This window comes from Hydra viridissima, unplaced genomic scaffold (assembly GCF_058129835.1).
Source record: "Hydra viridissima isolate aposymbiotic clone 2 unplaced genomic scaffold, HvirCarnegie_v1 scaffold_6, whole genome shotgun sequence".
NCBI classification, from domain to species: Eukaryota; Metazoa; Cnidaria; class Hydrozoa; order Anthoathecata; family Hydridae; genus Hydra; species Hydra viridissima.
The window spans coordinates 11,393,496-11,407,640 of record NW_028324305.1 but is presented as its reverse complement, the minus strand read 5'-3'; the positions used below and the strand labels follow the sequence as shown (position 1 = coordinate 11,407,640).

The 14,145-nt window shown below is 30.1% G+C and overlaps 3 protein-coding genes and 2 pseudogenes across 7 annotated transcripts in view; 4 read left to right on the top strand and 1 right to left on the bottom strand.

Annotated features, from left to right (window-relative positions):
* Positions 1-14,145, top strand: part of LOC149887018 (uncharacterized) — a 105,449-nt gene that overhangs the window by 19,790 nt on the left and 71,514 nt on the right. The gene's annotated exons all lie outside the window — the stretch shown is intronic.
* Positions 13-953, bottom strand: LOC149887025 (uncharacterized; annotated as a pseudogene).
* LOC149887024 (uncharacterized) lies at positions 4,623-5,394 on the top strand (annotated as a pseudogene).
* On the top strand, positions 5,546-7,351 carry LOC149887023 (uncharacterized). 2 transcript variants are annotated; one of them, XR_016453198.1, is made up of 5 exons: positions 5,546-5,684; positions 5,921-6,148; positions 6,496-6,663; positions 6,828-6,890; positions 7,241-7,351. XR_016453198.1 is itself a non-coding variant. In XM_090089915.1 (5 exons), the coding sequence occupies exons 1-5, from the start codon at positions 5,673-5,675 to the stop codon at positions 7,312-7,314; spliced, it is 483 nt and encodes a 160-aa protein (XP_089946041.1). In that variant the 5' UTR covers positions 5,546-5,672; the 3' UTR covers positions 7,315-7,351. The 2 variants fall into 2 exon arrangements, 1 of the variants encoding a protein (XP_089946041.1); XM_090089915.1 differs by having other exon boundaries at positions 6,558-6,663.
* LOC145190798 (uncharacterized) lies at positions 10,270-13,851 on the top strand. Of its 4 annotated transcripts, none has more exons than XM_090089919.1 (5): positions 10,270-10,359; positions 12,092-12,160; positions 12,425-12,484; positions 13,181-13,219; positions 13,421-13,851. In XM_090089919.1, exons 2-5 carry the CDS (start codon positions 12,109-12,111, stop codon positions 13,699-13,701), a joined length of 432 nt encoding a protein of 143 aa, XP_089946045.1. In that variant the 5' UTR covers positions 10,270-10,359; positions 12,092-12,108; the 3' UTR covers positions 13,702-13,851. The 4 variants fall into 4 exon arrangements, with proteins under 4 accessions (XP_089946045.1, XP_089946043.1, XP_089946047.1 ...); XM_090089917.1 differs by having other exon boundaries at positions 12,425-12,502; XM_090089921.1 differs by having other exon boundaries at positions 10,316-10,359; positions 12,421-12,484.

Genomic DNA, 14,145 nt, shown 5'->3' with positions numbered 1-14,145 from the left:
TGTCTTTTATTTTTATACAAAATATTCCTCAAGCGTAGGTGGATTAATACCAAAATAATTAGATGTCTGCAAACCATATAAACAACTTTAAGCATTATTTAGTAAGGCACAAACTATATACATTTTTTCCACAGCATTCAGGCCGATTTTTAAGTTTTTTTTAAAGTCTAAAAATTTAAAGTAGTTCAAAATATCTCCAAATAACCATTCAACTGAGACTCTGACTTCACTCATTCTCTTGTTCCAAATTTTCTGCTGTGGAGATAACATTGCACCTTTAAAGCCTGTTTGTAAATGCACTCTAAGAGGATATGCAGGATCACCATAAATACATAAGGGATTTCCTTCAGTATCAAATGAATGCTGTCCTAATAAATTTAATAAATTAGAGTCAGCTAACATTCCACTATCATGTTTTTTTCCCTCAACTGGTCCAAATAAGTTAGCTATAAGACCATTTGGAGCAACCACAGATTGAAATTTTAGACTGTGTATTTTTTTATGTCCATTGTAAAGTACTCTTTGGTTTTTTCCTAGTTTAGTTATTGGTCTAACAGTCCCATCTATGAATCCCCAGCAGTTTGAGAGAGGAGCTCCTTTGGGATGCACAACATCGGCAAATATTTCTAGATTATTTGGAGAAAGCCAGTTTTGATTCAGTGTTGTAAATAAATGAATCCAACGTTCATAGAGAAAGTTCATAACTTAATTTGAAATCATGCTTAATTGCGGAAAAGGTCGTCCAAAACGAGGTATCATATCGAGTAGTCTACATGGGTAGGAAAACCGTTTTAAAAAAATACACAGTACTTCTACCGGAGTAACTTTTAAGCCGTTATAACATACAAACTCTTGAGGTAGTTGAAATACATTGACTAAGCGATATATATATCACTACGTAGAAATCTAAATTCACTTTTGCATTCATCATCAGACATGATTTCTAAACAAAATTGCTTATAACACTAAAACGGTAAATCTGGATTCTTAGACGAATTAAATTTGTAAAGTAGTAAATATTCCTCGTCGTCTATGATATTTGATTCTAATGCAAGCAATAAACTATTTCTAACATCGCAGTGGCTACGGTACCGGCTGCTGGATCTTTAGCTCTGGTAGCTAGAGTACCGGCTGGTCTGGGTTCTAGCCAATGACGATGACGTAACTTATATTCATTACGTAACACCAACAACCAGAAAACCAGAAGCCGGTTTCTTAGCCATTGATGATTTAAAACCGGCTTCTGATTCAGTAAAATTTACTGACAAATAATCAACTTAATCGTTAGTACTATCCGCTCTGATGGTTAGTAGAATGAATGTAGGAGATATTTTTAATAATTTTAATGAGCTTCAGCTAACAATTAAAGAATATGAAAAATCAAGATTTGTATCTCTTTATGTTCGAGATAGTCGAACAATTGATTTAGCAATTAAAAAAGGCTTGCAATGATATATTAATAAAGAGTTAAAATATTATTATTTAACATACTGTTGCTATCATGGTGGGCGTCAATTTAAATCGAGATCAAAAGGGCTTCGTCCAAACCAAAGGTATTTGTAAATCATAATTAAAGTTAGTCAATAAAATCATAACTTTTTTCAACAATTTCTTGTAAACTGAAGGTTTCGTTTCACTAAAGATGCTATATGTAGACTTATTATTTATACATAGTACCTATAAAATTCAATGTCCATTTACACTTTGCATTGGTGTTACTGAAGATGGTGAAAAGTTCTGTGTGAAAAAAGTTATTAATGAGCACAACCATGCAATTGACAAAGTAATTTTTTTTTTTTTTCTTGTATAAAAGTATTAGTTTTTTGCTAAATTCTTATATAAAAGTAGTTTTTTGCCAAATTTTAGCTTAATTGATTTTACTTAAATGATAGTTTTTTTATATAGTTTTCTTTTCCTTAATTAAATCTTTGCTATTAGACTGAAAGGCATTTACAAACATTAAACACTAGTTTAAAAAGTAATTACTATCATATTTTAAAAAATTTAAAAAAACCCAATTTTTTCTGTTTTACAAAAAGAAAACTTTGCTTTTTTTATAACAAACGCTAAATTGTTCGACTATCTCGAACATAAAGAGATGCAAATCTTGATTTTTCATATTCTTTAATTGTTAGCTGAAGCTCATTAAAATTATTAAAAATATCTCCTAAATTCATTCTACTAACAATCAGAGCGGATAGTACTAACGATTAAGTTGATTATTTGTCAGTAAATTTTACTGAATCAGAAGCCGGTTTTAAATCATCAATGGCTAAGAAACCGGCTGCTGGTTTTAACGTTTAATAAGTAAAATTTAACAAGTAAAGTATTCCAAGTAAAGTTTAACAAATAACTAAAATATAAAAATATAAATTAAAATTTTTTTTTATATTTATTAAGGATTATTAAAACAATTAAACAGATTTCCAATATCCATTTTCATCAAAATAAATAATACCAGCCGGTTTCGTAGAACTACCAGTTTCTAATTCCGGATGTTAAGTAAACCAACTAAAAGTTACGTCATCGTCATTGGCTAGAACCCAGACCAGCCGGTACTCTAGCTGCCAGAGCTAAAGATCCAGCAGCCGGTACCGTAGCCACTGCGTTCTAACATTTCTTAAAGGAGCCATTTTTAAATTTTTTTTTTGTTTATTTCAAGATGTTTTCTTTTTTTTTTGAAGCGGAAATTCGTAACTAATTTTATTTGAAGACCGCAACTGCAAGTCGCAACCGCTCGATCCAGACCTTTGTCGTCTCCGTTGCCGTTGCAGTTTTCATATCGTAAGCTCTCTATTTTAACTACTTTAAAACTTTGATATCCAGTTTTTAACTACTTTAAAACTTTGATATCCAGTTTTTTCGCTCGATATCTATCAGACCAATCAGGATGTTCTTCCAAAAAAGTCTCCAACCGTTCGAGAGCTCTAGGATTTGCTGTGCGTTTTTTTCGACCACTTCCTTGTTTTCTCTGAATAGTTTTCTGTTCTGTAAACCGTTTAAGAACAGTATCTACAGTTCTTCTTGATATTTGTAATGATTTCACCAACTTTCTATTCGATATTGTTGGATTTTTTAAGTGTTTGTCCACAATCAAAAATCTTTGTTTAGTTTGCTCGGTTGACATTTTGAAACTAAATAATATTTTTAATTATTTTTTTCTGCCAAAATGTTCTATAATACAAACACTACCACACACAAAAAAATAATTTCAAAAAACGACCGTTCACTAGCTTTATAACACCGCAAAAGGTGGGCAGATTTTTCCGATAGCATGCCTTAACGTGTGTTTGAACCTCAAAAACTTGATGTGGGCAAACTTTTTTTGTTTTTTTAATTGTATTATTGGAAAGACCTTATTTCAAAATTTTATAAACAATAAAAACTGTCTTGGAGAGGTTTTTCTTATGAACGAAAAAAACTTGGTCAATATATAAATTTTTTGAATTTTACAATTTCGTCCTAAACATAAAGATTTATCACACTGCATCAAAATCAAAGCTTATTGTGTCAAAAATCAAAATATTTTTATGATCAAAAAATATTTTTTAACATTTGCTTGAGTTATTTCTAAGGATTTTCGGGTCTGGGTAACCGGTTTTTTTCGGACACGGCGAGTCTGTGGCTGAATACCCGGTATAAGAATCGGCGAGTTTCGTGATTTGAATGCCTGGATTTGTTTCAGACGCATCAGGGTGTTTTTTGAATCCATGACCTCTCTAGTAATCTGTATGTGATGCATAATAGCATGCTTAGATAATGCTATAGTTATATTATTTCTAGGGCAACCCACGGTAAAAAAAGTTCATAAAATCAAAATCTGGATTAGATTTACTCAACTACAAAATAGTTGGGTAAATCTAATCCAGAAAGAGGCAAAATATAAATTATAATATTTTCTAATGTATTTTAAAACAATTTTGCATCATTTAAGAAACTCTTTAAGGTATTGGAAGTGTGCACTTTAAGAAAATATTAATATGGAACATGAGTTGACAATAAGCTAAAGTCTATTAAATTAAATGTTGAAGCTTTTAGTAGAAACGCTGCTAATCTTGCAACACCCCATTTAGCAATTGATTTTATGTTAAGAAAATTAAAAGAATTTAATGGTACTTTAAGTAGAGGGCTATTAATGACAATAAAAACTAGAATATATAGCCATTAAATTCAAGATTTAGAAGAGCTATTTTAATCTTTTGAAAATGGTACTACGCCAAGGAAAAGAAAAAAACTTAAAACAGATTTATTGAAGAGATTATCTTATTATCTATAAAATACTGCGGATAAATGCATATTATTGGCAATTTAAAATACTAGAGAAGTTGAGGCAACTGACTATGGGCACCAACCCAGCCAACAAGCCAACATGGGCCCCATCTAATTTTTACCTGGGCTACGTGGGCTGATCTGGGCCAGGGTTAGCAATATAGGATTCGACATGGGTCTTATGTGGGATGCCCATCAAGCCGGCCATTGCGAAGCGGCCGGCCTATCTATAGTATAATCGGCCATGAAATATTTTTTATCGCGCCGAAATGAGGCAAGTAACTTCTATAGTGAATTTTTTCCTAAATTTGTCTTAATTTCTTGTATTTGATTCGAAATACATTACTGTAGAGATGTCTAATAAAGTATATAATGAGCGAAGTCGACGACGTCACATCCGTTCTAGGGTAGATGAGCATTTTTGCATTGCAGCTGAGAAATCTTTTGATGTTGCTCTAGCTGAGGTGGATTTAACTTTAGAGATAAAAACTGTTGATGGTTTTGAATATCAGAACGGAATTGATTCGGAGGGAAATATTGCTGATGAAGATTATTTGGTAGGAAGTTTGATGGAAGTTGAAGATATTGATCTTTGTGTAGAACACTGTGATGTATACTTCGATGATAATGATTTGTCAGATGAATTTGAAGAACACGAAGAAGTTGAGCAAGAACCAGATTGTAATGTTCGAGAGCGGTTAGCAGAATGGGCAACTCATTATAATATTTCACATGCAGCCACAAATGCACTTCTGGTTATTTTAAAGCCTCTTCTTTTAGATATCCGATCTAATGCAAGATCATTATTATCTACCCCAAAAGTAACTGATATAGTCTGTTGGAGGTGGTCAATACTACCATTTTGGAATATCTCATTTTTTAATTTCAGTTCTTAATGCATCAAAAATATCTTTAGATGACATACCAGGCATACTTACACTTCGTATAAATATTGATGGTATACATTTATCTAGAAGTTCAAACTTATGCCTCTGGCCAATCCTAGGAATGTTTAAAAAAATACCCAGGCTAGGTGTATTTACATTAGGCATATTCTCTGGAAAATTTAAGCCTAATTCTGGAAATGATTATTTACGGGCTTTTGTTGATGATATGCTTACATGACATGTTTGAGTTAACAGCAATTCTTTAAGTATATGTCTTTTTCTGATCCTTTTTCAGGCCAAAGTTAAACAAAAGAGTATTGCCTTCAGATTCTGAGTCTGAATATGATGACATTGTGGTTCCACCACCTCCAAAGTCCTTCATCCCTTGTTATCCCCTGCCAATATTATCCTCTCTGGTTTCATCACATTCACTAATTAGTTCTCAGTCACCTTCCAACTTCAACCTTCCTCGTCCTTCTGAAACACTGTACACTACAAGACCTTTAAATTTACTCAATGATTAAACTGGTAGGTATTGGTCTTGATATTGTGGCAGATTTTATTTCTTTACAAAACAATTTTGTGTATTGAATTATGTTTGATGGCATTATAATACTGAACTGAATGATTGGCAAATGGTCTTTTGTTATGCATATCAAAATTATGTTTTTTTAAATGAGGTGTCTTTTACCTCGTAATCTGTAATACATTAAAGAATACTATTTATTGTTAAAAAAGGTTTTAATTTTTTTTTTATTTTAAAGAAATATTTATCAGGTCAGCCCAAAAGAATTGAAAACCTTTTTGGGAGAGTCTTAAGACAGCTAGAAGAAGTTAAAGAAACTCAGTGTGTACAAATGACCATGATTAGAAGTCAACAACCAGTTCAAAATGTTGCAATACTTCCAGAAGGAGCCATTTTTCCTTTGTTAACAGAAGATTTTACATTAATGGAAGGAAAACTTGATGACATCAATTTCTTGAATAGTGTGGTAAGTAGTATTAAACATAATCTATGGATTCTGTCTAAATAAGTTATCCACCCACCATTTGTGAATTTCCTGAAATAAAACAGATCTCTTATCCATTTTTAGTTTATGTTTATTGTACATGCTATAAAGCCCCTAAGAAATCGCATGCTGTCCCATCATGTATACTGTGTGCTCATGTAAACCTCTGAGGGCAAATATAAATAATAAGATGTATATGATGATACAGTATATACCATGAGAAATATAAATCAAAGTGTTCTGTCTGAGAACTTGATTTAATTAATTTTAAAAAAAGGATAGCAGGACTATGATTCTACTTTCATAGAAAACTTTAAATTTATTTTTAGGTGAATTTTATTGGGGGCAATACTCTTGAAGAAGCAACTTGATTTAATTAATTTTAATTTAGATGATGGCTTTTGTGATGAGCAACAACTTAGCCATGAAATTTAACGTTTTTGGTCGTGGTGGAAAGAGAGGGTTTGGGTCCAACCGACTTTTTGATACTGTGTACGGTAAGTGGAATCTTATCTAATTAACGCTTCAATGATTCTCTCATTTCGAATTTTCAATTAATATTATAAATTAAATAGTTTTAGAGTAATAACCATGGTATCTTTCTATGTAAGTTCCTCATTTTCTTCCTTACTTTCCAGAGTTATTACATTTTGTATTTCAGAGGCAATTAAAGGAAACCAAAAAACAGCTGAGGTCAATAAAAAAGACTTTGAGAAGGCAGTAGGTAATTAGTGATAAGTTTCTTGTATATTTAATCTCTTTGTTATGAAAATCCTACTTTTATTAGGGTGTGAATTAAAAAAGAGTGCTTTCATAAAAGAACTCTTCCCCTTAAAAACTATACCAACAAATTTGCAGAACTGTATTGTAAACTTTCTTTGTATCCATCTGTAATAAGCTGAAAATTTTTCTGTTTTAAAAGTTATCTTCAGTCCTGGTATGGAAAGGTTAATCCACGAAATTTAAATCTAGAGTAACAGGGGATTATCATTTTGTCATCACTTAAAGTGAATTAATTAATATAACTGTTCTAAATGCAACGAAAAGTAACAATTTTGTATGTATTTGTTTTAGGAAAGTGGCTTTTGGGAAGTCGAGACCGCGACGGTAGCCATGCCAACCGAGTAAGGGCTTCGGGCAATAGCTGAATAATTCTTTTTATTCTCAATACAATCACTAACAACATCCATGTATATTTTTTGTGTTTCCCGATGATATGCAAAAGCTTTGCTTTTTTTCCCAAACCAAACAAAATGTCTCACGCAAAGTGGCTCGAACTTGTTTTAAAATCTAGATTTATGCGCAATTTGCTTGACTAACGTCATGTATTGACTTAAAATTTAACTACTTAGTCTACGCGTCAACATGCTAAGTCATGTTTAGTTATAATGAAGTAACCTAAGCAACAGAAAAGCGTAAATAAAGTATCGCTGAAGTATCTTTTAAAGAAAAATAAAATGAAAGAGTAGGATAAACAATTTTCGCCAAACCGTGGTTAGCCCACATGGGACCCAGTTGGAACCCGCGGCTAAATTACCATGGGCCCACATAGTTATTCTACATGGCTCCCATGTATTGGCCCATCAAGACCCCATATGGGACCCAGCTATCCGTGTTGGCTGGGAACCAAAAAGGGGCGCTTGTTTTTTTGTTATATATGTATTTTTTTAAATTTTAAAACGAAATTTTAGGCGACGATTATTCATATGCCTAAGAGCACCATCAATCCAACACGTCACAATTGCGGTCCTGGTTATAGATGCAAAATCTAGTTAAACAATACAGCTTTTACAACACATTTTCTGTAACAAAAAACTAAAAACAAATATTTTTATGTTAACATATTGTTTCTTTTCTACAAAAAAAAATTCGTGATAGAAAAAATTCAGTTGTACGAAACTGTAATCAACTTGATTCCAAATTACATATTTAAAATAGCTTCAGATTTGGAATTAATGTCTGAAACTACAATTGACGGTAAATTGTAATATCGACCTGTTGCAGAACTGATTGGATTTGGAATGACTGCAATAACATGCTGCTCAGGAACCATTTCTTTCTGGAAGTGCTAAAATTCCACTTTTTGCTTTTAACTTTTTTGCTGCTTTAGCCATTCTGTCTGATACTTTAAACTCACTACATATTTTTGTTCTTGACCAACTGTTTGGTATAAGAGTTAAAACTTGAACTTTTTCACGGGGATTACTGATTGTAGATATTTTATCTTTCAATTCTAATATCAAATCTGACCAGTAAATGCAATTCTCACACTCTACACTTGCACTGCTTAGTGGTAGGACACTATTATCTGGTGATAAACCACTAACAACAGCTGTTTTTTCTGCAACTGTTATTTGCACTTTCGAAATTTTGCGTTTTACATAACTAGCATGATCTCTCTTACTAACACGTTTTCTTAAAGGTGAAATTCCAAGCTCAGAAAGGCTAGTATTAATAGTGTCAGTTGAACAAAATATATCATCTATGTCATCAATATCGTCAATTTTTTCACTTGAAGAGCTTGTGGTTGAATAAGCTTTGCGGCAATTTGGACACAATAACCTGGACCTGGACAAATAACTTTATTTGTTAAATTCGAAAGACAGTCTGCAGTCTCTTGGTCAATACATCTCAAACCTTTAACTGAGCAACGATTGGCCATACCAAAAGGGTTTTAAACAATGGCGCTGTAAATGCGTGTATTTAACCAACAGCAGTGATTTGTGGTGGAAATAAATTAAAGTAATATTTTTAATTAAATCATAAGTTCGCCTCACAATCAAACTCTGCTCCTCGATCGAAAGTTCTGAGCAAAAGTCAATAAAACCCTTTTTTCGAGAATAAGTACTTAAATGACATAAACTTCCATCAAATTTTCCAATACAACAAGTAGTTAAGTTTTGTTCAACAGACATGTCAGAATATTTAAAATAACTCTTATTATAACATCCATTCTTATTTTCGTCTTCGAATATTAGATGTTTGTGATAAACTTAAATATTTGAAATTAATTTAGAGAGATTTGTCCGTAGAATAATAATATACTTGCTCACTAAAGTTACCTCTACATGGCAATAGTTAATATACGGACCTTAATATCATTTTTAAAATATCAAAAACTTTGCAGACCTAATAGCCTTAGCTTATAAAAACTAGATTTTTTTCGTTCATAAGAAAGATCTCTCCAAGACAGTTTTTAATGTTTCTGAAATTTTGAAATAAGGTCTTTCCAATAAAACAATTAAAAAAACAAAAAAAATTTGCCCATATCAAGTTTTAGGGGTTCAAACACACGTTATTTTAATGTTTTTCACTTTTTTCGCCATATTGCTTTTAGAATAACTCAGCAGAGAAATTTTTAAAATAGCAAATTTTTAATCCATATCGTTATGACAGTATGAAGAACCTTTAGACAAAATAGCAATATTCAAAAACCTTTAGTTTTAGAGATATGACCCTACAAATAAATAAAAATTATTTATAGTGTTAAGTTTGTGACGATAATTGGAGAACCATAGACTAAAATGTAGGCATAATATAAAACTTGTAATAAATTATTTGTGATCTGCACCTTCGGTTTACTAAGAAACAACGTTTTTAAGATATATTACCCTTTCATTGCAAAAGTATAGGACCCCAAGTATACGAATTTTAGCTACTGACTGAAGTTAAAGTTTAGGTAAGCTTTTCAAAAAGTACTACAACATCCGAAATAATAAACATTTTGATTTGAAATTTTGGCAATGTTCATGAAACATGTTTAACAACATACTGACAAAATTTTATCAAAATCTGAGATGGTAGTGCGGGGATTATTTCGGAAATTGGACCGTTTGGCGTGGAATGACCCCACCATCAATTTACCATTCAACTTACCGATTAACGTTGGAACTTTTAATGTTTAATTTAAAGCCACAGCAAATCATCTAAATAGAACTAGAGCAATTTTTAGAAAATATGATAAAGCCTTTAAAAAATGAATAAATGAAAATCTGTAAAACTTTTATGTCTTGAAATCATACAGAAGTTACTATAATTTTGGTTATTTTTTGCAAATGTCTAACGAAGCGTTAGAAATTGATAGTAACCATAGCAACCAAATGCACGAGTCTTCTCGTTTTCTTCACATTAAGAGTTTTTTTTTAAAAAAAAAGCGCGATGTACGAGAACACGTTTATTGTAAATAAATTAAGGTTCGTTTTTCTTTTATTATCATTCTTAATTGGTTCTAATTGCTTTTTTAATAAAATTTGAAACTGGAGTTTTAAAATTTAAATTGTTTTATTTCAAACTTTATCAAGATATTATTTTAGATGTTTTTCACGAGATAAAATAACTGTTCCAAAAGTCTTTTTTGTAAAGCTGGGAACTTTAATAAGAAAATTGTTTAAGGTTTTAAAAATTTTTCTACCGTTTTTAAGGCTATTAGGTAGATAATTTGGCAGATAAATTCGGTAGATATATTTATTACACAGATATATTAGGCAGATACATTCAGAGAAATAAGTATCCGAACAAAACATTTTATTGTGAAAAACAAATTTTTCAGGTTTTTTTCAGAAAAACATATGCTTTTGATAAATACTTTTATAATTATTCTAAAAGCAAATTTAAATACGATTTTATGTTGCAAAAAATTAATCAAAGGTAATTAACTTGCGTTGCTAAAATTTAACGATTCCTGAAGGAGTGTTAAAACTTCAACGAAAAATAATTATCCGAACAAGTTGTTTTGTAGATGAAGTTTTGAAATTGATTATTCAAAAAAGTTTTTAAACCAATAGTTTTAGAAATATTGTTGTTTTTACAACGAGTAATTTTTAATAATTAACTGATATTTTTGTAAATTCATTTGATTTACCATTGATATCATCAAGTATGGGAGTTAAAATCAAGTAATGGTCCCAAGCTCAGCGCAATTTGGTTATTGACTTGTTCAAGCAATGTAAAACATTTAGATCGATAAATAAAGCAACCTAAATGTTTTACATTGCTTGAACAAGTCAATAGAGAATAAAAGGTGAAGTATTCACACTCAGTTGTATTCGAGGTACAGTAAAATTTAGTGGAATCAATGTTATGGTATGGGGATCGATGGCTTGGAACGGAGCAGGTAACTGGAGTTTATTGATGGAATTATGGACTCTGAGGTTTATTTTAACATTCTCAATAAAAATCTTCTGGCTTCAACTAAACAACTGCGATTAGGAAAACATTTTATCTTCCAACAAGACAATAACCCTAAACATACGTCGAAGAAAGCAAAAGAGTTTTTTTATCCAAAAACAAATTGAATTACATGAATGGCCAGCGCAAAGTCCAGATCTCAATCCAATTGAACACCTCTGGCTATATATCTGGATAAAAAATATGGCACACGATATCTAAAAAGAAAAGAAGAGCTAAAGATCATGCTTCAAGAAGCTTGAGCTGATATCGGCTCAGATACGACAAAGAAAATAGTTGAATTGATGCCATGTCGACTTGCAGAAGTCATAAAAGCAGTAAAGCAAAACTAGATATTAAAAAGTCATAAAAATAATTACTCAAAGAAGCGTTAATCTTTAAAACTTTGTTCAGATACTTATTTAATTCTAAAAAATTGCATAATTTAATTGCATCTTAAATTTTTATCAATTAAATATATTATTGATATTTTTTTTTTTTGCATATTGAGTTCATATTAAAATTTTCTTTCAGAACAATCATTTTTTTTATTTTTGTAAAGTTATGTTTTTCTGAAATAACCTGACAAAATTTATTTTCCATAATAAAGAGTTTTGTTCGGATACTTATTTCTCTAACTGAATACCAGGCCTAATAAGCCAGATAAATTAGGTAGATATGTTAAGTAGGTTGTTAAAATCTTTTAAATAAAACCTTTAAAAAAATCAAAATTTAAAGGAAAATAAAAAATCGATTTAGAGTTGTTTTGAAAAAGAATGTGGTTGAAATTCATTTTTTTTGCTGCAATTTGGATTTTATTTGTTAAAGGTATTTTGTTTATTTTATTTTTTTTATTACGGGTAATATTTCATTGCTTTGTTTATTAAAGGTATTTTATTTCATTATTAATACCAAACAACATTTAAAATTACTCTGTTTTCATTTTTTTTAAGTTCATTTTTGTTAAATTTTAAAAGAAATAATTTATTTAAAAGACAATACTATTGAAGCAAAAAATTTATTTAAAAATTCTTTGTAATAAACAAATTTCTAGTTGTTTTTTTTTTGTTTGTTTGTTTGTTTTGCTGTTAGTGATAGCAATCAGCGAGCTTGAATATATGGAAGATACAGATGCCATATTTATCGACAGCGGTAACATCAAAGAAATAAGTATTTTGAATCATATTTAAAATAAATTAGTTTGACAATTTTTTTAAAGAACGAAAAAAAACTCGTTTTCAAAGTCAATTCGAACTCGTTATTAACGTAGTGGATAATGAACCCACTACGTTCATTATCCACTACGTTCATTATCCACTACGTTCATTATCCACTACGTTCATTATCCACTACGTTCATTATCCACTACGTTCATTATCCACTACGTTCATTATCCACTACGTTCATTATCCACTACGTTCATTATCCACTACGTTCATTATCCACTACGTTCATTATCCACTACGTTCATTATCCACTACGTTCATTATCCACTACGTTCATTATCCACTACGTTCATTATCCACTACGTTCATTATCCACTACGTTCATTATCCACTACGTTAATAACGAGTTCGATAATAAAACAACTTAACATCAAAAGATTTCATAGTCTTTCTTGAGCGTGCTAATTTTATTTTGCTGATACTAGCATTTTTTTCCTTTTTTTTTAGTTTATTCATTGCTAAAAACCTCCATGAAATCACATTTTAAAATTTAATCTTTACACAACATCATAATTTTGTTTTTTCAATGTTTATACGTAAACAGCGTATATTATGCAGTACTATATATAAACAAAATATGTTATATTTAGTTTGTAAGTAATACAACATATATTATTTACAGATTTGCTAAAAGAAATGCTTGGACGTCCTGTTGGAAATGGTAAGTTATCACAAACTGAAATTTCAAAGAAATATTTCAGGTGTGCAATAAATGCAATGAGCACGATCGACAAAAAAGGTTTTTGAAATAAAGGTCTACTGAATCTTTTTAGAAATTTAAAATGTTTAATCGCACTGAAAAATGCTTAATCGCACTGAAAAATGCTTAATGCGCTGAAAAAGTTAAACTTTCATTTTTTAGTCGAAAAGCTGAATCCAGTGAAACTTGGAGTACCATTAAAAACAAAAATGAAGATAAATTGTCATCATATAAACCCTGAAACATCGCTCAAAAGGAAGGCACTGCTTTACGATTTATGTCCAAATTATAGGAACAATGAATTTATAAAAAAATCTAATATTTTGGCCAAGGTGATAAAAGGCAATACGAACCAAACGTATGCAGAGCAGAAAAGAGCTTTCTATGACGCAGTAAATGAAATGGCTAGAGCTGCGGGGCACTTACCAACTCTACAGTTATAGCAGATAAAAAAAAATCTTTAAAATTATTTTTTGCGCTTTTAATTCGTTTCAAACTGAAGACTTTTTTCTTCTAACTTTTATTCAAGTCGATTTACTTAACATAAAACTGTAAAGTAAATGATAACAACAAAATTAAATTTATTATTTTTATTATCATCATCATTATTATTATTATTATTATTATTATTATTATTATTATTATTATTATTATTATTATTATTATTATTATTATTATTATTATTATTATTATTATTATTATTATTATTATTATTATTATTATTATTATTGTTATTATTATTATTATTATTGTTATTATTATTATTATTATTATTATTATTATTTTTATTGTTATTATTATTATTATTATCATTATTTTTATTATTATTATTATTATTACTATTATTATTATTATTATTATTATTATTATTATTATTATTATTTTAT